At 35.5% G+C, this 27,452-nt stretch overlaps 1 protein-coding gene across 1 annotated transcript in view; it reads left to right on the forward strand.

Annotated features, from left to right (window-relative positions):
• NEB (nebulin) overlaps positions 1-27,452 on the forward strand; it is a gene marked incomplete at both ends in the record, with an annotated part of 130,749 nt that overhangs the window by 4,982 nt on the left and 98,315 nt on the right. The window contains 31 exons of the mRNA XM_082001335.1: positions 2,058-2,261; positions 3,232-3,339; positions 4,823-4,927; positions 5,206-5,310; positions 5,416-5,520; positions 6,237-6,341; positions 8,129-8,233; positions 8,417-8,524; positions 9,285-9,401; positions 10,089-10,190; positions 10,269-10,376; positions 10,471-10,575; positions 11,250-11,348; positions 11,779-11,883; positions 11,981-12,088; positions 12,766-13,077; positions 13,199-13,405; positions 14,068-14,172; positions 14,543-14,650; positions 15,440-15,751; positions 16,968-17,174; positions 17,412-17,516; positions 18,527-18,634; positions 19,548-19,859; positions 21,293-21,499; positions 22,230-22,334; positions 22,498-22,605; positions 22,998-23,309; positions 24,064-24,270; positions 25,647-25,751; positions 26,583-26,690. Coding sequence (XP_081857461.1) covers positions 2,058-2,261; positions 3,232-3,339; positions 4,823-4,927; positions 5,206-5,310; positions 5,416-5,520; positions 6,237-6,341; positions 8,129-8,233; positions 8,417-8,524; positions 9,285-9,401; positions 10,089-10,190; positions 10,269-10,376; positions 10,471-10,575; positions 11,250-11,348; positions 11,779-11,883; positions 11,981-12,088; positions 12,766-13,077; positions 13,199-13,405; positions 14,068-14,172; positions 14,543-14,650; positions 15,440-15,751; positions 16,968-17,174; positions 17,412-17,516; positions 18,527-18,634; positions 19,548-19,859; positions 21,293-21,499; positions 22,230-22,334; positions 22,498-22,605; positions 22,998-23,309; positions 24,064-24,270; positions 25,647-25,751; positions 26,583-26,690 — 4,617 coding nt within the window. The remainder of the gene's footprint in view (positions 1-2,057; positions 2,262-3,231; positions 3,340-4,822; positions 4,928-5,205; positions 5,311-5,415; positions 5,521-6,236; positions 6,342-8,128; positions 8,234-8,416; positions 8,525-9,284; positions 9,402-10,088; positions 10,191-10,268; positions 10,377-10,470; positions 10,576-11,249; positions 11,349-11,778; positions 11,884-11,980; positions 12,089-12,765; positions 13,078-13,198; positions 13,406-14,067; positions 14,173-14,542; positions 14,651-15,439; positions 15,752-16,967; positions 17,175-17,411; positions 17,517-18,526; positions 18,635-19,547; positions 19,860-21,292; positions 21,500-22,229; positions 22,335-22,497; positions 22,606-22,997; positions 23,310-24,063; positions 24,271-25,646; positions 25,752-26,582; positions 26,691-27,452) is intronic.

A 27,452-nucleotide genomic window follows, 5' to 3' on the forward strand; every position in this document is an offset into this window, starting at 1 on the left:
AGGGAACTGGGGGTGTTCAGTCTGGAGAAGAGGAGGCTGAGGAGAGACCTCATCGCTCTCTACAGCTACCTGAAAGGGGGTTGTGGCGACGTGGGTGTTGGTCTCTTCTCCCAACTAACTAGTGATAGGATGAGAGGAAATGGCCTCAAGTTGCTCCAGGGGAGGTTTAGATTGGATATTAGGAAAAATTTCTTCACTGAGAGGGTGGTCAAGCATTGGCACAGGCTGCCCAGGGAGGTGGTGGAGTCACCATTTCTGGAAGTGTTCAAAAAACATGTGGATGTGGCGCTTCAGGACATGGTTTAGGGGACATGGTGGTGCTGGATTAATGGTTGGACTTGATGATCTTGAAGGTCTTTTACAACCTTAGTGATTCTGTGATTCTGTGAAGAGAAATATTAAAAGATTCTGCCTGAAACCAGTTTACATGTATCAGTTCAGTTCACCTTGTGTAATCTCACTGAAAAGTGGTGGTTTGCAGATTTTTTTCATGTTATTGGTAACAAATATTTGAGTCACCAAGGAGTTATTATCATAATTTGAAATTGGGTTTATAATATAGATATAACCCAACTCTCTGCTATGTCACTATGAAATATTCTTTATGGCATAAGCTTATGTGAAAGCTAAAGTTTAGCATTTCACTTTTTGTGTTTCCTTCCCAATAAAGAATCTTTTCCCAAAGTCTTCCTATATTTTTAATTTAATAAAATACGATTTGATGAATACTTTTGAGCAAATAATCTAGGACTACCGTTATGAAGGAAGACTTTCATTATTTTTAAGATGAATTCAACCACTGTGTTCATCAGATGTTTTAAAATCAGATAGAAGTTTTTATAAAAGCATGTAGCTTCACAGTTTTGTTATAAAGCTAATAGCAGGTAGTGCTGTTCAGTGTTTGCATAGACAGGTTTAAAACTCTCCGGTGCTTTCAGTGCCAAAACTTTGATGCAAATTTGCATGTTTCAAAAGAGTTGTAAGAGAGAAACTTGTGATGGTGCTGAACTAACTAATAACATCCTGGGACAGCAATAGTGAAATGCAATTAATGTTCACATAGTAAACAAACCTTTTGTAATTTGTGTCTTGTATACTTCTCAATTTAATGATTAATGCTTAATGTATTTTCTGGTCTGTCTCATACTAGTGCAAATAGCTATCAGAAATCTGACCTTCATACATCCCCTTTTAAAGGCACTTTTTTTTTTAAAGCTAGTTAATATGAAATAAATCTTGATACTTTCTTACTCAAGTGATTTTGGAGCACATTTTTAAGTTGTGACAATTATTTTAAAACCTTCTTAATTAGAATCTTAGTATTAAAATTATTGCTTATAGCATGAATATGTTGATAAACAAGTACATAAACCATTTAAATTAATTAAGGGGTTATTTCCAATGGATGCTTGATCAATTGGTTATATAAGTATCTCAGATATGTCTCTGCCATGATTGTGTTCTGGCTATGCGAAAATGTAGTTTAGTAGAAAAGGTGGGTTCTAGGTATTTGTTTGGTCAGCTGGTACATCGTGTACTTACTGCAAGGTCCCAAAGACTTGGTCTTGTCTGTCTGCTGTGTCCATTCCTTCCTTTGCAAGAAGAAGATAATCTTTTTGAACGACTGTATGCACCTTTGACCTGCTTTCTCAACTTTCAGCAACATCATTAGGAGCCCTAGCTGTGCGACGTATGTCTTCTACACAACTTCAGCACTGAGAACTTTTCTATACTTTGGTTGTAATCGCCAGTGGTCCCACTGGAGACCCCCCTGATGCGAATTCTGTGTATGCATAGAGAACAGAAGCAACAGGAGCCCCACTCTTACAGCTCCTCTGGAGAATAATTACATCAGCCAGTCAAAAACCTTGTGGGTTTTTTTTAGGTTGGGTGATGTATAGTAGGCATACTGTGTAATCCCAGTAGGAAGTTTTGCATGTGGTTCCTGGATAAGAAGAGGGCACCCTTTTACTACATAGGGTGGGTGAAAAATGGTTATCGTAAAATGATTATTTATCGTTTTAAAGCAAATAATTATATTTTTTCTTTATTCCCAGGTGATCACTGAGATCACTGAGACTGTTAGCACAGACTTCAGAGGTCCTCAAATTACCACCTATACTGTTGAGCGTGAAAAAGCTTCTGTTGAGGATGCAGCACCTCCAGTCAGGAAGAAGACAATACGGACAAAAGTGGACCCATCTAAGTTTTTGACACCTTATCTGCAACACAGTAATAAAATGAAGGACCTATTCAGTGAGGTAAATTGTCCATGTCTTTTATTTCTTAAGGAACACCAACTTTTAAGATATTTAATAGGTTTTATTGCAAACCTTCATGCTACTATTTTGTCTCCTGTACTTCATTTCGTGATGTGTGTTAATGTTATTTGCCTGAAGCAGAAAGTTTCCTTGTTTGAATTAGCCCCTCTCTTGCCTGTTTGCTGCGTAAGTGCATTAGGTAATCATTAGGCACAAGAAGTGGCTTAAGGCAGATGGCTGAAGGTTATCAGAGATGTCAGTTAATAGGAGTCCTGCACTGTCTAACTTGGATATCTGAGAGAAGGAAGATAACAGAGACTAATGTCTATTGAATAGCAAACCTTAATATTTTTTATAATAGTGTATTTCTCTATGCTTCTATATATAACCAGGAAAAATCCTTGTGCACAATGTACAGGAACAAGCACCAACCTAAATTTCTGATACAAGATATCAAAGTCCAGTAGACGAATACTACATGCTATTATGCAAAACAACTGGAAAAAACAACTGGAAAAAACTGCTCTGCACAGATGCAGAGAGCATCATATTCCTTTTCCTAAATTTAAATGTATGTTACCTACTAGCATGCACTGTTTAATGGTTATGTGAGATCATAGGTCTAGGACTGCTACCGTCACCCACATATTTTCCTTATCTTTGGTCACTGAAACAAGTAACTGTAAATTTATCAATATCAAGCTCCTAAGGAGAATATAATCAATTAGAGGTGATCTAAACCAGGCTAAAGGTACAAATGGATTTTTTCTGTTGTGTCAGATCAAAGAAAGTCAGTTGGTTAAAATAAATGTAACTCTGCAAATGTAATTGAGTAATGCCAGTTTGTATTATTCAATAATCTGACCAAAATTCCTCTACTAACCGGATAAATAAATCAATAATTGCTACATACATTTCTGCCAGAGCTTTAGGATATGTCTTAGTTATATTTTTCATTAATTTCTTTCAGAACAAGTACAAAGAAAAATTTAGAAAAGAAAAAGGAAAGCCATATGCTTCCACAATTGATACCCCAGAAATTCGGAGAATCAAGAAAGTACAAGACCAGCTCAGTGAGGTAGGTATCAATTGTCTTAAGTAAAAATATTTACTGAGTGGTAAAGAAGCAAATATTTACTGAGTGGTAAAGAAGCAAACTGAATCACAATTTTAAATGTTAGATAACAAGTGTTAATTTTTTGATGATATTGTGGTAAGGCAATCTGAACATTTAGCAGAAACTCTACCAGATTATAAGAGCGAGGAATACTCAAATATGACAATTTGAGTTCTGTGTTGTAGGTTGGAATTTAGGCCCTTCAGGAAGGGAGATGTGATGGTTCACTTCTAGCTGAATAATAGCCCTGTTTCATTGTGCCTAACGAGGTTTGAAAATTTCTGATCAGAAGTTACAGGCACAGGAGATGATGGCGATGCCCATATCATTGAATTTGAAGATTCCACACGCGGTGTCGTGCAGTCATCATGAATGATGTGCCTGATGAATTTTTGTTGAGGTTAAGTTGTGCATTGGGTAAATAACCCTAGAATTTTGTTTTCGAAATGTGTTTAAACATTTTTGTTTTCATAAAACAACTGAATGTCACTTTCCTAAAGAGATCCTGGAAAAATTATGCTTACATTGTCCAAGTATCCCAAAATGAACTTCTGTACATCTTGCCATTAACTGTGGGTTTTTGCCAAGATGTGTTGTTGCCTCTGTGTGAATCCCACTCGTAGTGATCTGCTTTTGAAAGCTATCCTGAGTGCAATTGCCCCACTGATGCAGCGCCTCTAGTTCTGGAAGCTAGCACATCCTCCCCTCTTTCTTTTAAGCAGCACTGGTCTACCTTTCAACAGTACACCTCACAGCTTGGGAAACTGAAATCTACCTAGAAAGGCTTCTTAATTCTTTATGCAGTAAATGGGGGGAGTTGAGTCCTTAGGAATGGGAACCCCTAAAGCTGAGAGAGTAGTCACCTAACCTAGCCGGTGTTCAGGAGAAGAGTGTGCATTAAATTCTACTCCACTCCTGCCTTAGGATATATTGAGGAATGTGATGCAGCAATCTATGTGCTAATGCTGACTGAGCCTGCCGTCAAGCTGGGAGTGGTATAACTGCATTAGGGTGCTTTTTGTGCCCAAGCTGCTGGTTTGCCATGTCAATGTGGCTATATTGTTTTTGACACTACAGCTAGTGTTTGCATGGTAATGGACTGTGAAATTGAGACCTACTGCATAGCATGGGGATCTCTCTATCTCATTATACAGGGTGGAAGTACGCTTAGAAAGAACTCTCTGATTACAGAAAGGCACTTCCTCTAACTTGGGTTCACAGCTCTTGAAACTGTCTCAAAGCTGCATTTTTCTCAGTTAATTCACAAAATCTATTAGTTTCCATAAGCTTCATTTCTAAGGAACATCTGGTCCTAAATGCTTTATTGAATTCAGGTTTTGGGTGTTTACAGTATTAAGTGTCAAAATGTCAATATTTTGCTTTTTAAAAAAAACTGTAAGTTTTTACTGTAAGAATAAATGTGTTCTGTTGTGCATTGATCTAGGTTAAATACCGCATGGCTGGTGAAGTTGCTAGAACTATTTGTCATGTTGATGAAAAGGCCAAGGATATAGAACATGCAAAGAAGGTGTCACAGCAAGTGAGCAAGGTGAGCGAGTTCTGACTTTCTGGAAGGGTTGTGAACATTAGTGGATCATGAGGGCACTAAAGCAATGTCTATAGAACAGCTTAGAAGCACAGGGAGAGATATCAGAGAAGTTGATAAGGCAAGTATAAATATAATCTTAAATGTTTCCAATAGATGTCTTCAAATGTCACTGGTTTGAGACTTCCACTTCGAAAAACTCTTTAGAGCAGGTAGTTTATTCACAAAAATAAATATTTTCCTAATAATAGAATAACTAACATGCTGATCTTTCTTTCCAGGTATTATATAAACAGAACTGGGAGGAGAATAAGGACAAGTACCTGCTTCCCCCTGATGCTCCAGAGCTTGTGAATGCGATAAAAAACACAGCAATGTTCAGTAAGGTAAAAAAAAAAAAAAATCACAGGTCTAGGCAGCTGAAGTGCAAGAAGCATTCCAAGTCAGAGATTAATTCATAATGAGTATCCTGGCATTTTTCTGTTATTTAGAAACTCTATACTGAAGACTGGGAAGGAGACAAAACATTATTCTATCCATACAATGACAGTCCAGAACTCAGAAGGGTGGCACAGGCTCAAAAGACTCTGAGTGATGTAAGTATCAAAGCCTGACTGACAGTTGGGTCACTGTTACAGTGTAACTTGGTAGACTTTGTGGTGGACTTCGACTAGATATAAAAACTTCATACTGGAACGGAAAATAAAAATGTGTAGTCTCCACTGATAGGTCTGATAGTAGTGCTATTTCAATAGGAAAATAATTACATTAGAATGTAAATCTGTCGGCAATTTGATGCTAGAAATGAATGAATGAATGAATGACATAATTTATTAAAGACCTTAAGTATGCCTCAGAATGTGTGGAGAAACTCTCAGGGTTGGCTGTAAGCCCAGTTGGCTGTTGTGGGTCTAAAATCTGTCTCTCTAAAACAGTGATAAGAAAAGTCAGGAATTTGTGAGGCTGTGTGATTTGCTGATACTTAGATATGTAGAACACTTCAACTGAGGATTTCAGGTCTCACTTAAAGATTTCAGTGAATTTTGTACATGTCCAGAAGTTCACCAGTCCATTTTTATCAGAAGCAACAGTGTAATATACTTGAAAACTTTCCTGAGGAACTGATGCTTTTTCACTCTTATCAAGAGACTTTTCAGTAGTCCTCCAGGATACATCGATGGAAAGAGTTCACGCTGCAGTAGCTGTGGACAGAACTCCTTTTGTTAATGGTGGCATTAGCAGAGTGAAGAGTAAATGTTCTGATGCTTAAGTTGGTAGTTACTGTAAATGTTTGCTTCTTTCATATTTTCAGATTGTCTACAAAAAAGGGCACGATGAACGAAAATCTAAATATACTTCTCTGCCAGATCCACCTGATGTGGAACAAGCCAAGAAAGTGACAAGGCAGCTGAGTGATGTGAGTAGAATGCAGTGCTCTTCTTTCTGTAGAAACCTCACTTTTGGAGTTAGAGAGGCAAAAAGGTAGCTAAAGAAAGGGAAAGCAAAAGCAAAGACCAGAGCTCATGTGAAGACCCCTTTGATTTTTAGTGGTGGAAGTCAGTTCCTTTCTTCCTCAAATGTCTTAGAGAAAATCCTGCCCAATCTCAGGAGAAAGGTTGAACTTTATTCTTGTTGGAGAGTTTAGTTTTCACAAAACATTTCTGCTTATACCATATACACATTACTTTCTGTTCTCCCTCTTTTTTTGTCTCCTGCTTTACGCTTCTTGTGCTTACGGGAGAAAATAGTAAACAGCATCCATTGCCATTATCTTAAATGTAAACGATGACATATAAATGTGTATCTGCTTTTGGAGTTAGTTACTTGCTTACAAGGAATAACCCCATTTTGCTGAAAAGTTGCCTAGGTCAACCACACAGAATACATTCTAAATGTTCATGTCAGTGTTAAACCATTGTACACGTCCATATCCCAAACATTCTTCAGTTCATGGATACCGATCAGTGGAAATGTCTGGCAATTTAGATAACTGTTTCCTGATTTGCACATCTAATTAACAAGTAACATTCAACATTAAATTCCAGAACTGTGTGGCATAATTAACAAATACTCTAGCACCAGTCCTTGTCAATGCATTTTAGGTATACTTAGAACAAAACATAGCTGAGGAATGCAGGAGGCGAAATGAAATACAAGACGACCAACTTTTGCTGGAGAAACTGGAACTAAATCGCATAATCTTGTCTGACAGAAGTAGGATTTTAACTCAGTTCAGAATTTAGTTGTTATAATGAGGACACACATGATTTTATTGCTGTGTATTGAAAATTATCTGTTGTTTAAGATTAGGGAGTCACGGTACTCACTTATGGTTGCAAAGCCACTAAAAAATACTGTAGTGAACCCATTTGGAAGGTGAAAGAAGGTAATATTTAATTTGGAGAAAATTTCTTGGATCTTATTCTTCCATAGCTTAAAAGCTAAATTGCCATCAAGAAAACTTTTAGACATATGAAAAGCAAGATCAGTGTCACAATTCTTTGAAATGAATAAAATAGTAAGATATATATGTATCTCCAAAACAATAAAATGTAAATTTTTTTAAGGTTGTTTTGGGCATATATTTTTTATATCAATGTGGTAACAATTAAAAAGTCATTTGAGAAGTTGTATTTTTTGTGATAAACAATGCAACCGTGGCTGAAAATGCATTTGAAACACTGCATCAAAACCTGTGACAATGTTTTTTTATTAGACAGACTATTTTGTTATTTATTAAACTGTCTTGTTTAAACAGTTGATACTTCATTTCCATGTGCTTGAATATAGTCTAAATCACATATACCGGGCAATCCATATATTAAAAGCGGCAATAACAATAAATTTTGGCCTTACCAATGGGCAATACTATGTCCCAATATTATGTGACCAGTGAGAAAACAGAACTAAAGGAATATGTTAGTGATGTCTCATAGAGACTTTTCTGTCTTCTAGAAGAGGTTACCTATTTCACCTATTTATCCGTTTTTTTAGTCAGGGATGGTACTAAGAGAAGTAACTTAACACTGAAGTGGTTAAGCCAAATCATATTTAAGGTGTTTTTGACAATATCTGATAAAGTGGTTATAAGGCAGATGTAAAATGTGAAGCAATTTTAAAAAGACGACCTTTAAAAACAGATCTGTCATGTGAAAATTGAGCTGTATCTTGGGGATTAAATTTTATTTTTTTATTTCATTATAGGTTATTTACCACGAGGACTATAAAAACAAGATCAAAGGCAAGTGGAGTCAAACTCCATGCTATGATGTTGCAATTGCAAAAATGAATGCAGAAAATATAAGTATGGTGAGTGAATTCTTCAGAAAATCTTGAAGAGCTTTATCCTCTGTTTACATTAGTGTGGATAATATTTTTGCCTGCTCCATTTGTGGTATTTCTCTTTTCCTAAGTAAGCTACTTTGTGCATGTCTGATTTATAATGTAAGTGCATTTGATACGTTGTTATCTTTTTGTCTCTGTTCCTAACAGAGAAAATACCAGGAAGACTTTGAAAACATGAAAGACCAAATCTACTTTATGCAGACTGAAACTCCAGAATATGAAGCTAATAAGCGAGTTTCAGATAATGTCAGTAAGGTATGTTATCTGTGCTCCCATTTGTTTAGCTTGAGTATAGTTCTGAGGGCAGGCCAGTTTGTGCTGAAACTGCTTTGTCAAGTGCCAAAAATACTTTTATATGCAAAAGATATATTCTTGGGTGCATTCCGCTAGGTGCTTATAACAACTCCTAGCCATGCTTATGGTCTTACACAAGTAATACCCGTGAAGTAGAATTTTCTTTCAGTGAAGTGGAATTTGCTTCATTGTTTGCTCTGATTATGTTACGTGCCTGATTTTTAGTTGGAACAAATCAATACTGTTAACCAAGACCAACTTAAGCTAGCTGAATTTGGCTTAGTATTTTCGTATTTATTCATCCTTGCTCAGTGTATCTCAGAGATGTTGTGCTGGCCCATCTTTTGTTCAAAATACAGAATTTGTTTAGCTTCTGCATTTTCTGCAACAGTATATGCATCAGCGAAGACAATCTCCTGTCATTAATTGTCAGAATGTGACTATTCTGACATGTCAACTGATACTTGAAAAGTTACGATGTTTGGAGAGGGGCTTAGAGGTGGGGACTTCTACTAAGTAGCTCTCACTTATCGTGTGACCCTGCTTTCCCATCCATGCGCTCCTGTGATCTAAGTGCCTTTCACAGTCCTTTGCCATCATTAATCATAAGTTAAAAAACAGGGAATTTTCCTGAAAAGGTCAAGATGACATAGGTTAGTGAGTGTTTGGCTTTTAATACTGGTTTTTCAAACTCCAACCTTTTTATTTTTATTTTTTGAAGGTAAAATACAGAGCAGACTATGAAAAGAACAAAGCTATTGCAGATTATAATGTGCTTCCTGCTACAGAGAACCCATTGCTGAGGCAATTAAAAACTGCAGGAAATGTGCTGAGTGATGTAAGTATTATCGAAGTACAGCTGGATGATTTTCAGTCATGTACAATAAACCAAACTCATCATTTCTTCACAAGGCTTCTCCTTGGGATCTCTTAGTATTTTTAGTTTTATAGACCTATATTTGTCATGAGATACCACCAGCCAGAACGGTATAGATAAAGAGTCATTTCTTCACAGCAGAGTGTAACTATAGCTGTGGCATGTTACAAGGATAGCTAATTACTGTATAGTTCATTTAGGTCCCTGTGGAGAATGGATCACAAGATGACAGTTCTTTCCTTACTGTTTTAAGGAACTTCAACAGTTCCTTAAATGTTGGTAATGACAGAATATGTGGTACTTTTGTGCATTCATATATATTGTATTCTGGTTATTCACTGTAATGGCTTTCTCATCTTCTCTCTTCTTGCTGTTTTCATCTCTACAGAAAGAGATTGCATATTTCTCAGTGTCAGAAATTAAAAAAACATTAGTCAGACCTTTCTGTCTTCCCTTACAAACCTAAGAGTAACTAAAAAAAAAAAATTCTTTTAAAAAATCATTGGGAAAAAAGTGCCATCTGTTTTTCAATCTTCTGGGAAAGCTTTTCTTTGCAATCATTTCACATTTTGCTTTTCTCACTTTTGATGTGTTGCGAGTGAGTTGCAGTGAACTCTACTGCATTATCTGAGTTATTTTCTTTTGCAGAAATTATACAGAGAAGCTTATGAACAATCAAAAGGAACCAGCATGAATTACTGTGACACACCAAAGTTCCAGACTGATACTGTTCTGAAGAATTTTAGTGACGTATGTACTTGATTTTTGTTACATTGTTCAGTAATGACACTCTTGATTACTTTTATTAACTTGTGATTATTTTTCCAGGTAAAATATAAAGATGCATATCAAAAGAATATTTTAGGACACTATTTGGGCAGTTTTGAGGACCCACATCATACACACTGCATGAAAGTTGAAGCTATGAAGAGTGATGTAAGTTTGGCAATCATTCTGTTTTCACTATCATACTTCCATTTCGGAGAAAGCTTAATTATGGTTTCTTACCAAATGTTGATTTTATTCCTAGAAAAATTACAAAGCAGATTATGAGGAGGAAAAGACAAAATGCTACTTCCCTCAGACCATAACTCAAGAGTATGAAGCTATTAAGAAGTTAGAGCAGTGTAAAGATGTAAGTACAGGACAGTAGTTGTTGTTAAGTAGCCAACTACATGCAGAGTATCTGCTTCTGAGGCATGTAGGAATTTACAGAGTGATTCCTGTTAACTTTGATGATTTTGAATTTGGCCTTATTAGCATACATGACTTTTAAAAACCATATTCATCTGTACTTTAGAGCCTTTTGTGACATCTAGTGATCAAGACAGATACAGCACTTTTTTTTTAACATGTAAAAACATAAAATTAGAGGAATAGTACCAAAATGAAGAATGAACCTCAAGCATTTACCTGCTTAAGTCAATGTATTTTTACATTAATCCTTTAAAAGTTACTTTGTTAATACTAATTTTATTTACTTTATCAATACTTGGGAAATACTTTAAATACATATGTATATATAATATACTAAATGTATTTACTATAATGTGTATAATATATTATAATGTATTCTATGTGTTTTAATATTTATATACCTATTCAAAATATTTTACATTAACATATAAAAAAATTTATTTGCTCTCTGGTTATGTTAAAAAGTAACATGAGAACCATTGTGCCTGACAGTGCTTATCTGCATGCATGCTGTAACTGCTAACTATCCCAAGTAATGCTACATCATTATGTCTTATAAAGTAGTTTTGCTTATGAGCATTATCTGCAAATATATTTGTTATCTTCCTTCAGCACACCTACAAAAAGCATCCTGATCAAACCAAATTTACTCAAGTGACTGACTCTCCAGTACAGAAGCAAGCAGAGATCAATAGCAAACAGCTGAGTGATGTGAGTAAACTTAGAAAACATGTTGCTATACTCTGACTTTATCAATTTCTGCACTGTTGCCACCTTCACTTTATCATCCAGGTTTAAGAGAACCCCTGAAATGAATGTGTAGTTGAGTATGTATTCACAGTTCTGTTCCAGCGGGAGATCACCTGGAAATCAGATTTTTTTTTAGTTTCTCAATTGTTTTTTCACATCATTTTTTGGTGTGTATGTTTTTAATGATGTTTATGTCCATCATTCTTAATGTATTCTTCACACCAATTGAGTCAATGAGGTTTATACCATTCACTTGGCAAGGACTAGGATTTCATCTCTGTCTGTGAGTGAGGTAACACGAGATCTTTAAGTTGTGTCACTCAACATTACTAAGCATTTAGGATCCATAAACATTGGGCTGCTAAATTTCTTTCTTTATTTTTCTTTGCAGATAATGTATAAATCCAAAGGTGAAGAAATTATTCACAAGTACCACCTCCCTCCAGATGTGCCCCAGTTCATACAGGCTAAAGTTAATGCCTACAATATTAGTGATGTAAGTATATTTTGAATCCAGAGCTCTTGATCCAACTTACAATATGAAGTTTCTGTTAGCTGGAAACTGTTGATTCAAAATTTGCCTTTTCTTCTAGAACTATTACAAAACGGGACTGGAAGAATTAAAATCAAGGGGGTATGATCTAAAAAGTGATGCTATTCCTATCCAAGCTGCCAAGGCTGCTAGGCAGGCTGCCAGTGATGTAAGTACATCTTTCCTAAATGGACTGTTTAATTCAAAAGAGTTTACTTAAACAATGTTTGCAATTATATTTATTAAGGCTATCTGAAGGATAACTTCTTTATTGCCTTTTTTGAGCATGTCATTGGACATATTTAACACAGTTATATTTTTATTGCTGTTTCATTGCTTCACTAATGTATTTGTATAATTACATTTAGAAAAAGTTGTTTTATTATGTAATTCTCTGTGAATAAATAGGCTATCTTGAACTGCAATATGCTTAAGGAAAATCATGAGGTCAGTAGTGACAGCTCCATGAGCAATGGACCCCTGAATTCTCTCAGTCCTTAATTATAGGCCTGATCATAAATGAGATGGAAGACTCTAGGGCATCACTGGGTTTTGGGCAGATTCTTGGTGATGGCCTCACAGAAGTCCCTTAATATTTTAAGGCTCCTCTCCCTCATACGATCAGTACAAGTGAGATAATGCTACTTTGAAAGCTAACTAACTGATTTGTGTAGCAGTGAATTGTAAAGAGATACGTATTTGGTTTCATTAAGATGTATGGTCACTGACTTAAATGTGAGGGATACTCTTTGTAGAAAACAAAGGGTAGCCTTTGCTTTTAATACACTTATTGCTAAGTCACTATGCTTAAGATTATATTCTCCATGTTCTATTATGTTCTAACAGGTTAACTATAAAAAAGCCTATGAACTTGCCAAGGGTAAACTCATTGGCTTCAAGAGCCTCCAAGATGATCCCAAACTTGTTCATAATATGAAGGTAGCCAAGATGCAGTCTGAGCGAGAGTACAAGAAAGATTATGAGAAAACAAAAACCAAGTACAACATTCCACTGGATATGGTCAATGTTGTTGGAGCCAAGAAGGCCCAAGAGATTGCCAGCAATGCTAATTACAAGAACCTCCTGCATGACTATACTTATTTACCAGATGCAATGAATGTGGAGCTGACCAAAAATATGATGGAGATTCAGAGTGATGTAAGTAAAACCTAATTTTTTTGAGATACCTCAAGCAAAAACTGTGAAGACTCGGGAGAGGTCCCTGAATTGTGTTTTCTAATTCCTAACTTTTAAAATGTTGGGTTTGCTCTCTTATTAGAATACCTACAAAGCAGATTATAATAACTGGATGAAAGGCATTGGTTGGATCCCCATTGGATCACTAGAAGTAGAAAAAGCTAAAAAAGCTGGAGATGCCTTGAATGAAAAGAAATATCGTCAACATCCAGACACCATTAAATTTACAAGTGTGGTCGACTCTCCGGTAATGGTCCAAGCCAAACAGAATTCAGTTCAACTCAATGATGTAAGTAGAGAAAGAAATGGGTGTTATAGTACAGTAGAGATGTATCTACTGAAGAGCTGAGCATCGTCTTTAAAATTTTTAAAGCACTACTAGCCTGAAAGCATTTCTCTGTGTTGTCATTGTTTTGTGCTCTGATTTTGCCTGAGTAATTTCCTGGTATAACTCTGCAAAGATGTATGGAAATCATGTGGCTCCTTCAGTTCACACATCTGTTGAATCTGTCCATTTATATTTTGAGTACATTTGAAGTACATTTGATTTAAGGAATGTGAAATTTTCAAGTTGTTTGCTGATGCTTTACCACCTACAATAATGAATGAATTACAAAATGTTTGATGAATCACAGTATGTCCATGATTATAAACTACAAGCTTTGTTTTATGTTACACTCTCCTACCATCCCTTATTATCCCACCCTTTCAGAAATGGGGTTTTGTGGCCATTAAAGGGCTTGATTTTACTGAATAAAGACTGCATAGAGCTTTTAGGGCGTGTTCCTTCTATCTATAAGATCAACAATTGTATGAAAAGTGCATGCTCAATCTTTATGAGATAGGTGCTTTATCTGCAAAATCAAACATAAACCCTCAGTTTGTTCACAGTGAGTTGTGGCTACTGATACAAGGAAAGAAGGATTTATTTCTCTATTAAATATTTTACAGAAACTGTACAGATCTTCTGGAGAGGAAGTTAAACATAAATATACTCTTACTCCTGATGTCCCACAGTTTATCCAAGCTAGATACAATGCAGCTAACATCAGTGATGTAAGTGACTTCTTTACAATGCTTTACACATTGTTAATGAATTTTTGAGTAATGAGTTACAGATACACTCATATTGCAGATTCCTGACACTAATATGCAGTTCTGTATAATCAGCTTGTATCACTGTAATTTTTAATTCTTAGTGCCATTTGAATTTTCAACCAGATACCATTTAAGCATGTAATAATTTAATTAATTTAATTTATTTAATAGAGAAATCTGTTCTCATAAATGAAGACTGATAGTTGTATATGATGCCTGCTGCATCTGCTTCTAAGAATTGCTTGGAGTAGCTTAGGAGTAGCTTTGACTTGCATATAGTTCATGTGGTTACTAAGTTCTCTAGAATAATATGGATTTTCTTTTTTAGGCATATTATAAACAAGGCTACCATGATTTAATAGCTAAAGGTAACAATGTGTCACTTGATGCTATTCCAATTACTCTAGCCAAGGCTTCAAGAAACATTGCTAGTGATGTAAGTATCTATCCCAGGTATGCTTTTTTAGGCATTTAGCAAAGAAGTCATCTGTTACAGGCCATATGGTAAACCTTGTATGTTGCACAAGTCTCACTAGAGTCAGTAGTATGAGAAAAAGATTCTTAGTCTTTCCCAAATGCTTGTGTAGAACTTACTTTATGCAGAACATGTTTCCTCTAGATAGGCAAATCCTACCGTGGTATGTTTCTTAGCCCACTTTGCACATAAGAAATGAAATCAGTAGTTCTTGCAATCATTCTGTGACAAATCTCCAGACAATACACTACATTAGCACCTATTTGCAGACTATGGGACAATATGTGCTAAGGGTGCTTTTGGTTATCCAGTGGAGTACAGCTTATACATGAATTGGAAGGCGTTATAGTGCAAATTGTATAAAGTGGGATATGTTTTAGTGATTTCATGTAACTAGAGAAAGCTGTCCAGTCATATTCCATTTCTTTGCTATTGCTTTCAAATGACTGAGAAGGATTGTCTCAATTGTTCTGATATTTTTCATACACCTTTCAACACAGGAATACTTAGGAAATGTTTTCCCTTCCTTACAATAAATCTTACTGTGCTATGCATAACCTGTTGTGTACAGGTGGAGCAGGAAAAGCTAATGTAGGTACAGTCACTGGGCGTGCCATTTAGGAGAGTTTATTTTTCTGAAGTGCTTGTAGCTTCTTTTTGCAATGAAAGATGTGAGAGCTTTTCTTTTCTTTTGCATTAGCGTGGACATCAATAGCCATGCCACATTTGATCTCTTTCCTCTGTTTCTAGTATAAATACAAAGAAGCATATGAAAAGGCTAAAGGAAAACAGGTTGGTTTCAGAAACCTGCAAGATGACCCTAAGCTTGTCCACTACATGAATGTAGCAAAGATTCAGTCTGAGCGTGAATACAAGAAAGACTATGAGAAGACCAAGACTAACTATCATACACCTCCTGACATGTACAGTATCCAGGCTGCTAAACAGTCTCAGGATGTAGCTTCTAATGCTCACTACAAAAACCTGATTCATCACTACACTTATCTACCAGATGCCATGGATGTTGAGCTTGCAAAGAACATGATGCAAATTCAGAGTGATGTAAGTATTTTGATGATTGCAATTTTATTGACATTTTCTGGCACACTGTGAAAACTAAAATACAAGTTTATATTCAATGAAAATTGCCATTACTGTATGGGAATGGTCTGTTTTTCTTATGTCTTGGGGAAAACTGTGAGGAGTTTTATCAGCTGATGGTGGCATTTAGAAATACCAAATTCCAGGTGAGTTCCACTCAACAGGATTTTGATGTTGGCATATCAGTGGAGAGCAGACTTTTAGAATATTGTATTCAAATGGACTTCTTCACATTTTCTCATAAAACTTCATTTTGCAACTAACAATTTTTTTTTATTCTTTAAGACTTCTTCTAAGTTGTCTTGCTTTGTCTTCACATAGATAGATATGATAGTGTAGTTGGACTATTATTAACTATTTAGGATGAAGGAGTGGACAAAGTGTAACTATTGATATTATTAGAAATGCATTCTGGATGTCTCTAGCATAGGAGATCTCTGCTAGGACCTACTCAGTCCTTCTTGCAGATACAGAGTTTCAAATGGTTGACTGAGCATACATGGTTCCACTCTGCACCTCTTTGTATGCTGTTGAATTTGACTCTGTGAAGATCCCTACAGAGCACCACTCATTTTAGAGTTAGAACATGGAAGGGTCTTAAAAAAGAGCATCCACAATACCCTTGCATTCAGACTGTGCACTAATCCTGTCTGAATGTTTATATGGGACAACCTTCTGCATATTTTGTAGCCAGGATAAATTTTTCACTTGAAGTCTGTGAATTCTGCATATTTTACTGTAGGAGGAACTATAGGAAGAAAACAAAAAACTGAGGCCTGCTTTGTGGACCTTTGTATAAGGCCAAGTCTCATAGACTGCTGAAACACAGAACAAATTAAACCATGTTAAATGGTCACCATATGGTAGTTTAGAATTTATTAAGAATTGAAGGTTGGTGAAATTTTTCGCATGGGTAAAAGAAAAGGAAGGTTGGTAAATACTGCAGGGATGTTACAGTTTATAAGAAATGAATCGTGAATCAAAAATACAATAAGTCATTTTATTCCTTGTGAAATCACAGAGAAGCATTAAAAAAATCTGTTGTTCCTTTTAAGAATTTATAAATATTTCCTGCTAAGGTAGAACGCACTAGCTAGACTATGTGATTATTGTTTTAAACAGAATTATTACAGTTCTGTGGAAAAATCTTGGTCCATGTTGGCTTTCTCTCTTTCAGAATGCATACAAACAAGAGTATAACAGCTGGTTCAAGGGTATTGGATGGAGTCCTCTTGGTTCATTGGATGTTGAAAAAGCTAAAAAGGCTGGAGATGCATTAAATGAAAAGAAATACCGTCAGCACCCAGACACCATCAAATTTACAAGTATACCAGATTCAATACCAATGGTTTTAGCTCAGCACAACACCAAGCAACTAAGTGATGTAAGAAATTTTTCATTATTAATGCAATATAGTGATTTTATTTTTACCATACTTATGATTTATATGTTACTGTCTGATATCCCATCTAAAAAAATCTTTAAATTTTAGAAACTGTAAAAATAGTAAAATTCCAATTTGTTGCTAAGAATGAAGCATTCTTGTATCATCTGTATTTGTTAATACTAATATTACTTACCTTGTACTTGTCAATGAGTATTTGTTTATTTTTCCTTGCAGATAACATATAAGCAAGAGGGTGAAAAAGTAAAACACAAATACACCCTGGATCCTGATGTTCCTCAGTTTATTCAAGCCAGGGTCAACGCCTTCAATTTGAGTGATGTGAGCATATAACCAATAGTTGTTCCATAACATAGTTATTTGTCATTTATTTCATAGAAAAAAACCCTTTTTATTTATTGGTGCTGTGATATTGAATATAGAAATGCACAAGCTCTGAATTAAGCTAAACTTTTACTTCTAGAAGTCAATGAGTTTTGTGCTTGTTAAGCAGATTTTTAAACTGTCTGAGCATTCGTGAACATAAACACATGTCAGTGCCTTATTGCCAAATTTTTATTATTCGGATTCCTATAGGTTTGGACACTTATGTCATCTACTTTATATAAAACACATTGTGTAGGCAAGCAGTACAAGTTCTCTGTATGTTGCTTGCTGCTGGCTGGGCTTTCAGAGGAAATCAGCTCATCCAGTGGAAAGATAGCGGTGCCTTTTTCTACCATTCAGCTACTCATCTGTCTGCTTTCCATCACTTCTTGCATCCATACAACACCATAAAGATCTCCACTGACAGTATCAATTTTATTGTCTTCGTGACATTAAATTTTTTGATGGCATTATCAGGCCTCCAGGAACTAGGTAAAAGCTGACATCTCCTTTGATAGCCTTTAATACTATTAGTCTGTACAGATGACAACTGGTAACAACAAATCAGTCAGGCTCTTCAGTCGCTTAAGACCACAAGGCCTGATTTTTGAAGCTAACAGGAAAAAAATTCCTGGGGGTTCAGTCAAATGAAAAAGGGGTTTGCTTAAGCAAGGGCAAAAATGCCACTGATAGAGTTGTTCCACGTAAAAATTGCAAAAAATGCTTATGGAGTTAATGATTTAGCTACATGAATTACACCAATTGTCTTGAAGGACTCTCCTATCTTTGTAATAGATTTATTTATCATAGTATAACTGTAGTTTGTGTTCAGGTTAACATTTTTCCTTGCAGTTTCACAGACTAAACTGAATATTTTGATTTCTATAATATAAATATGGGCTTAAACAACTGTGTTAAAATTACTAATCGTAACATTGCGAACTCGTACCTTTTTTCCCTACAAGGCTAACTACAAAGCAGACTGGAAGAAAACCATTGCCAAAGGATATGATCTGAAACCAGATGCGATTCCTATTATTGCTGCTAAAGCTTCTCGAAATATTGCAAGTGATGTAAGTATAATTTACATAAAGTGGAATACATAAACCTACTGCATTACGGCTTTCTGTAACACATTATGCTATAGGGCATATGCTATACACATATAATGGTATAGAGACAGTTAAGTCTGCGAACTGAAGCTCTTACAATACTGTGAAATAACAAGTGAATTCAGATGTTTACATGAACCTCCAAACCAACCTGTTTCTTTGGAAACGCATCGTATCGTGTGTGAGTGCTGGTGCGCCGCTGCTGTTTGCTGTATGTGCTTCAAGCATTCACCAGCTTATTTGAAAGTTCTTTTGTTATAATTTACCTATGCTGTATTCTTAATTGCTGGACACCTGTACTTCTACTTGTCTAGCATTTATGAGCTGTACAGAAATGTGGCTGTTTTTAGGCAGCCAACTGACAAGAGTAAAGCTTGGTGTGCTGTCTGACATAGGCTGTGAAGGGAGATTTGGAACACAGAAGTAAATTCACCAACCTTAGCAAAAGGCTGCAAATGCCTTCCATTCTGCACTTAAACATGCCTTCCCCCAACAGCCGAATATTGGGATATCCATTTGTTTGGTAGTCTTGGGTTTTTCAGTAATATGTTATTATGCTAGTCTTTTAATTAAAAGCTGAATGTTCCTGGGAGTTAGAAGTCTATGGCAGTAAAATACAATATGGCAGAAGCAATGGCGAGGGAAGGCATGTAACTGCATATCTAGGTTTAGATCTATACCAGGGGTCAAGCTGAGTAATCCAGCAATCCTCCTCTTTTTTTGACATAAATAATCCTGTGGTGTCTGAAAAATAGTTTATGAGTTTATAGAATGAATACAGTTGTTAAAATATTTATTTTCAAAGTATTAAGATTATCAAAAGTATGTTTTCTCTTTCCAAAGTGGGTAAGGCTTTCTTTTCATTTGTCTCTAGTACAAGTACAAGGAATCATATGAGAAAGATAAAGGCAAACAGGTTGGATACCGTAGCCTGCAGGATGATCCTAAACTTGTTCATTACATGAATGTGGCCAAAATGCAATCAGATCGTGAATACAAGAAGGATTACGAAGTCACCAAGACCAAATATCATACTCCTTTGGATATGTTCAGTGTGACGGCTGCCAAGAAAGCCCAGGAAGCAGTTACAAATGCTGGCTATAAACAGCCAATTCACAATTATACACTCTTGCCTGATTCTGTGAATCTGGAGCTATCAAGAAATGTGATGCAGCTTCAGAGTGATGTATGTAATGATTAATCAGCTCTTTTTTTTTCTTCTCATAATCACTGTGTTACGCTATTAACCTTTCAAAGTTAACAAATTAACTATATTGGATTAACAGTAGATTGAGGTGCAAATGTCTGGTCTGGAACCCTATATTTTCCAAAGGTTATCAGAATTATGTGTAGCTCGTAAGATCTAGGGAACTTACCTAGCAAGTAACAAATTTCTTTGTATCTCTACATATTTGGCAACCGAACATGTTTTTCTAATTCATGTATTTTTGTAGTTGGATTTGTAATTACAATGTATTATAACTGTGATAATTATTCGTATTGTCAGAGATCGTAAGTTATGTAGAGAGTCTAAATTCTGACTACATTTTATTTAAGTTTGCCAGAAATATACATTATGTATGTTTGTATTATACCTAGGGATTTGAGATTTATTTATTTTGTTCAATTTTCCTTCCTGCCTTTATCCTCCAACAGATGCATATGTCATGCATGATAAGGATTAAAAAAAAATCTTGATAGTTTCCTTTAGGGTCTGCTTGTTTATCCAGAAAGTATTTAGTTTAATCTGCTTTATTTAACAGTCCTCTGACAAATTTGAAATTCCAAAAAATGCTGATAATCTGATTGAAAGTGTTCTTTAGATTCGAAGTATTGTTTGGAGAGGATAATGTGCATGTTCCCATTGGCAACAGTTAGAGGATCTGACCTTTAGACACTGTTCTTTTCAAATGCAGAAATTTTTATCTCAAGTTTTTTTCTTCCCCATTGTATTTTTCCTTAGCCTTTCTGAGTTGGCTGAGCTTGCTCGGCTGTCTAACTCAGGATGCTTGCAAGGCAGGAAGCATGATACTTGAGAACAAATTTTTACAAATGAAAATATGTGGTCTTTTTCTAAGACTCTGATATTCTCCCTGTTACTTCTCACACTGCAGTACAGGAACAGGTTTTATTTTCACGGCATTTTTGTACCTTTATCTGTTCTAAAAGCCATGTTATAAAGTATGATTAAATAGGAATGGTGTCTATTCAAGATTGTGCAGAACCAGGCCATTAAGCAGTTGTTGTTGAAACAATAGCTCCGAATGAATTCTACTGTGAACTGTCTACTAAAAAACAAGAGTGTAATTTTGAAAAATTATTATTTTTTTGTCAGATTTTCATATTTACCATTCAAAATTTTTTCGAAGGTCTGTGCATTTGGTTTGTAGTGTGAGTTCTACACACTGGTTTAGTGAAAAGAATTTCTTTACCCTTAACACATCAATAGTTGTTGTGCTAAGAATTTGGAAAACAATAGCAATATTAACAGGCTTGTCTAAATTTTTCTTCAAGAATGAATGACCAGGAGAAGTTTTAAGGCCTTACCTGTTTTTTATGTTTATAGGCATTCTAATTTTCCTTGTCTCACTGTGGTTTTCCTTGTTTATTTTTTAAAAGAATGTGTACAAAGCAGACTTTAATAACTGGTTGAGAGGAGTTGGCTGGATACCAATTCAGTCACTGGATGTAGAAAAGGCCAAAAAAGCTACAGATATTCTCAGTGAGAAGAAGTATCGCCAGCACCCAGACAAGCTGAAATACTCTATTACAATGGATGCAATGGAACAAGTGCTAGCTAAGCAAAATGCCAAGACCATGAATAAGGTGAGAATTTGTTCAGATGATCATGATTGAGCTAGAGATTGGGTCTTCGTCTTGCAGAATTGTGGGACAGCTGCACTCCCACAGAAGTCATTAGAATTTCAAATGGGTATAGTGGTTCGCTTGGTTAAGATCAGACACTAAGAGATGATGGAAGCCTCAGATTGTATTCATAATTAAGGGAGTTTAATTTTCTGTTTAGAAAGATTAAAGAGTTCTCTTTTGTGTATGTGATTAAAGATGTCTTCTCCAGATTTATAGTGCTTTGGTAACCTTTGCTCTTTTGCTGCAGGAAGTAGTATTCATAGTCAGTGAGCTAAAAAAACCCTGAAATTCTGTCAGTTTTGTCCAAGTTTCCTTGAAAATTTGAGTTCTTTAAAATTGTCTCTAGTTATCTTGGACACCACTGATCTTTATTCTATATTTGTCATGGAAAGAGGGTGTGTTAAAAAAAATAATTTATGCTTTGCATTAATCAGGGAAGAATGCAGATTAAAAATTTTCAGTTATTAATTATCAAAACATACTTTGTAAATTTCTCAAATAAAGCACTAAAGAAAGAGGAGGAGTATGATATTGCCACTTGACAGTTATATTTGTGAAGATTATTTGTAGTGCTTATGGAACTTTACTGTACTGTAAAATATTTATTGCAAATGAGCAAAAGAAAAGCAAGCTCTTATTTTATGAGTGCAATGCCTTTTCAATGCTAAATATTACTTTGTAATTGCAGAGGCTCTACACGGATAAATGGAACAAAGAGAAGACCAGCATTCATGTTATGCCGGATACTCCAGAAATTCTGCAGTCTAGAGTGAATCAGATCACAATGAGTAATGTGAGTTACCATGCTCACAATGGGCATTCAGTGTCTGTTGCGCAGATCAAAAATTGGTGTAATTTTTATGTCTTTTTGGAAAATGTTTAAATTCAGATGTAGGGTACTTCAGTAGTTCTGCCTTCATGATAGAGTGCCTGTTCTCTTTTACGTTTTAAATTAGAAACTTTACAAAGCTGGATGGGAGGAAGACAAGAAGAAAGGTTATGACATGCAGCCAGACGCTATTCCAATAAAAGCAGCCAAAGCCTCCAGAGACATTGCAAGTGATGTAAGTTTGATTGTGTGGTAGTACTCAGAGTAGCTACAAAGACAGCCAGAACATTTTCAAAGTGCTCTGTTATGCACAAATATGTTTTTTCAAGCATCTTGAGTTGTCTATGTTTCAATTATACACTTGATGGGATAAACCTTTGCAGTACGTGCTCTTCGGTGGCATCATACTGAATTGTACTTTTTTGCCCTTTGTTCAGTAAGCTGCTGAGCTTCATGTGCCTGTGTTCAATGGGCTATCTTGTAGAACTAAGTATGTTTAAATGACTAAACCTGAGATCTTGTGATGAAAAAGAACAAATATTTTCTATGTTTCAGAGATAAAATTGAACTTAATAGTGCATTTTTTTGATTCAAGTTTTTGCTGTTCTTTCTCTTTCCTACTGTCAGTATAAATACAAACTAGCCTATGAAAAAGAGAAAGGAAAGCATATTGGATTCCGCAGCCTGGAAGATGACCCCAAGCTGGTGCACTTCATGCAGGTGGCTAAGATGCAATCTGATCGTGAATACAAAAAAGATTATGAGAAGGCAAAGACTAATTTCCATACTCCAGTTGACATGGTCAGTGTTGTGGCAGCCAAGAAAGCCCAGGAAGTGGCTACAAATGCAAACTACAAAAGCTTGATCCATACCTACAATGTTTTGCCTGATGCTATGAGTCTTGAATTAGCCAAAAACATGATGCAGATACAAAGTGATGTAAGTAAGAGATTCTTCTACCTTTGCATTGCGAATACAATGATGCTTAGTTTATGAAAGCATACTGTAAGATGAATAGTACTATTTTCTTAGTGAAATTAGTTCAGTTCTATACTAAATGTAGTAAATTAAATGAGACCTTCAGCAATGATAGCCATTGTATTTTTTTAAGACTCTGCAATATTAAATTACACCTATTGCTAAAGAATTTGGGCTCAGAAATAAGTAATTTAATGTATAACATAAATTGGATATTTTCTGCTTACACGTCCCATCAGGCTCTTCAGGAGCAATACTTGTGTGCAGGACAAGACAGGAAAAGCTTCACTTTTCATTAATAGTTTTATCTTGCACTTTCAAAAAGACAACTTTTCAGAAGAAGGGGAAATCAGCTAAGTAGCTATATTCTCAGATTTTCTGGGATGTTTAATATCTAGAGGAGAGAGCCTTTTTTTCTCAATATAGTGGTTCAAGATAATCCTCTTCTTCAAGAGAGCCTTAGCATGTAATCTTATGTGGGCATTCTATATACATCATAAGGAGGAGCTGAACACTGTATAAAAGGCAGAGTAATAAAATAGACACCACTGTAACAAATGTGTTTCTAAATAAACCTTGAATGCATCTTGATACTGTTTGCCTCTTTTTAGAATAAGTGCATTCAAAATCTTATATTCATTAAACATGGAAAAAAGTGTCATGATTTACAGACTTTTTCATGCATCTGATTATTTTCTTTTCTTTCTGCCTCCAGAATCTATACAGAGCAGAATATGATGAAAGTATGAAGGGTGTTGGATGGATGCCACTGGGCTCCCTGGAAGCTGAGAAGAACAAAAAAGCAATGGAAATTGTTAGTGAAAAGAAGTATCGCCAGCATCCAGACAAGTTGAAGTATTCTGTTCCTATGGATTCCATGAACATGGTCTTAGCTTTAAATAATGCTAAAATCATGGATGAGGTAAGAAAGTGTTCATCAAAATTCATTTCAGTTTGCAGAAGCAAGAAACAAACTGTATATGATATAATAGTCAATCTTATTGTATGCAGAGCTTTGGAAATTGTCCATTTTTGCAGTTAATGAATGTGTTTAACTGCCATTGTATTTCATCTTAATAGACCTTTGCTGTACCTGAAAGCAAAGCATGACCCTAATATTTCTAAGAAATACATATAAAGACAGACGTGGGGGTCACAATTTATTAGTAAAGTTTACCCAACATAACTGATTTTAGACTTTTAACAGTTTAAATCTAGGGGCTAAAAAAGATCAAAGTCATCCTTTGTGGAAATAGGTTTTAAACTTTTAACAATACCTGTTACATTAATAGGAAATTGCTGCATGGTATGCACGCTTTTATAATGAGATATCTATTTTCTGATTCTCCTGCTAAACTGATGTAAATTGCTGCTGTTCTTTAGAAATGTCTAGAGTTCGTGTGCGTTACAGTTACAGGGACCTTCAGAATCTTATGTGCATGTTCCTTAGCTCTGTTTCCTCAAGTAAAGCTCTATTACCTCTCTCAAGTGATACTTACTTTCCAGAAGATAAACTGATAGTCTTCCACCTCTAACAGTTTTTTTTGTATACCTTCTGGCTTGGCTTTTAGTTGTGGGTTAACCCCGGTAGGCAGCTAAGCACCACACAGCCACTTGCTCACTGTGTCCTCCACCCCCAGTGCGATGGGGGAAGAAGAAAGGCAGAGTAAAAACAAGAAAACTTGTGAGTCAAGATAAAAAATGAATCAAAATCGAAGAAGAGAGAAAGAAAACAAAACAAGTGATGCAAAAGCAATCACTCACCACCTCCTATGGATAGACTGGTGCCCAGCCAGTTCCCAGGCAAAAGATGTCTAACCTCCCCAAGCTCCCTCCTCTCCCTTTTTATTTGCTGAGCATGACATTATATGGCATAGAGTATATCTCTGGTTAGTTGGGTTCCTCTGGGTGGTTAAGTCCCCTTCCAAGCTCTTGAACACCCCTGTGTGCTGTGAAAAGGGTTAACTCCATCCCAGCCAGACCCGGTACGTTTTGAAACCTATTGTTTTCTGCTGTTGAATGTGCTTGAATACACTGCTGGGCAAGAGACAAGCAATAAAATCCTCTAGCAAGAACGGTATTTCTTCCACTTTCATTTCAGCCTCACACAACTTCATAAGAGCTATTCCTGATTCATGCTGCTTTTAAGTGCTAAAATAAAAAGGCAAATGTTCCTACCATGTTAGTAGTTGCATCACTGTAAAGAAAGTGTATATTTCAAATAGGAAATATTGTTTTTAATTGTTTTATTTAATTTTTTGGTTATGTTGACATCTCTTTTTTTTTCTATCTTTCCAGCACAAGTACAAACAAGCATGGGAAGAAGACAAAAAGAAAGTTCACATCACACCAGATATTCCACAGATTGCTTTAGCAAAAGCTAATGCATTTAACTTAAGTGATGTGAGTACTGCTTTTATGACTAAAATGTTGCTCTTATTTTTTTTATTAGGAATAGGTGAGATGACAGCATACAAAAGTCTCCCTAATTCTCACTTTGCTAGTTTGTAGTAATTTCTCAAAAAGCTACTAATTTTCCTTTTCCCCACTTCCTTCCCCAAAATTAAAAACCAAAAGTTGCCAAGAAAAAGCCATAGTATTCATAGTCTGGTTATGAAGTGTTCATGTAGGTCATTAAAACATAATAGTTACTAACAAAACAGTAGAGTTTGAGTAGTATCCATGTTTGTTACTGTATTTATTATTTTATTTCCCCACGCACAAAGTTTTGTACTGGATTCAAAATTCTTTCTTGCATATTGAACCTATTCTTTCAGTAACAGATGATATTATAGACAGCTTTTCAGTAGCCAGTTGTTAAATCTGCATATGCTAAATAAAGTATTGTTTGTAATTGTGTGCATCTTTAATATGTACAGAAATAGACAAATTAATCTCATTTTTTTAAAAGCTAACTTCCTTATAGATGTAACTTTTCACCAATATTTGTGTATGTGGGAAACAAATACAATTTCTTGCTCTTTTGTTATAGAATAATGTTACTGATTATAGTGCAGTCCAGCTGCATTGATGTATGAATAGTAGGATTGGAGTTAATTTTGGAGGAGCATCCATCTCTCTCTGTGCCTGAGTGCCTTAAACAACTGTTCAAGCAGTGTTAAACATATGAATAGTCTGTGTTTGAAGTTATCAGATAAAATGAATAGAGTTTTATTTAAGTATATGTGGTGTGTTTTGCTTTTATAAAGGATTTTTTTTTCTTTCTTTTCACAGAAAATGTACAGACTTTCCTTTGAAGATGTTAGGAAGAAAGGGTATGATCTCAGAGCTGATGCTATCCCTATTAAAGCTGCCAGAGCTTCCAGGGATATTGCTAGTGATGTAAGTTCTTGAAGGAAAAAATGATCCGTTTCAAACTTCGTCATTTTTCATGACAAAATTCAATTTTATATGCCAATTATATGAAGTCTCTTTATTCTTTTGCTTGTAAATAATTCTGACATATTCAATATATATTCTAATACATTTTCTAACAGGGTTAAAGAACAATTTCTTTATTAGAAAGATAAAGAGATATATGAGGGACTCTTAGGAAAAAAAAATAAGACAGTTCATTCCTCAGTGTGATGGTGCTTGGATACTTTATAAATATATGTTGTATATTTGTAGTTTAGACAGAATGTTCAGAGGTCATTCTTAGAAATATTTTAAAAGAACAAATACAGACTTAAATTATTTTTACTGCTGTGTACAGTTATCTTTATTCCTTCGGTGAAAGTCACATTAAATTTCTTGGTGCAGAGAATACAAGCTTCTGGAATCAGGACCATTCTGAAATCCTTTATGCATCAGTGATGAGGGATTTGCTGTGGCAGGGGCAATTCCAGCCTGAGAGAGGGGCGAAGTTAGTGCCTAAGGACATATTATTTAGCCCCTCTTTTTTTTTTTTTGACAATATAGAGGGTGTTGCAGCCACTGCAAAGTCCATTTGCTCTGCTGCTGCTCTGAGTTCTCTTCAAGCAGTAAGCAGTGAAGGAAAAAGGAATTGATATTTGGCCTGTGTAGTTCATTGTAAAGCATTGATTAGAGATTAGGGAAGGGCTTAAGAATTTGAACTATTGGTTTTATTAAACAAAAAAAAGC

The sequence above is a fragment of the Phaethon aethereus genome (genome assembly GCF_964289735.1).
Source record: "Phaethon aethereus genome assembly, chromosome: 6".
In the NCBI taxonomy this organism is placed as follows: Eukaryota; Metazoa; Chordata; class Aves; order Phaethontiformes; family Phaethontidae; genus Phaethon; species Phaethon aethereus.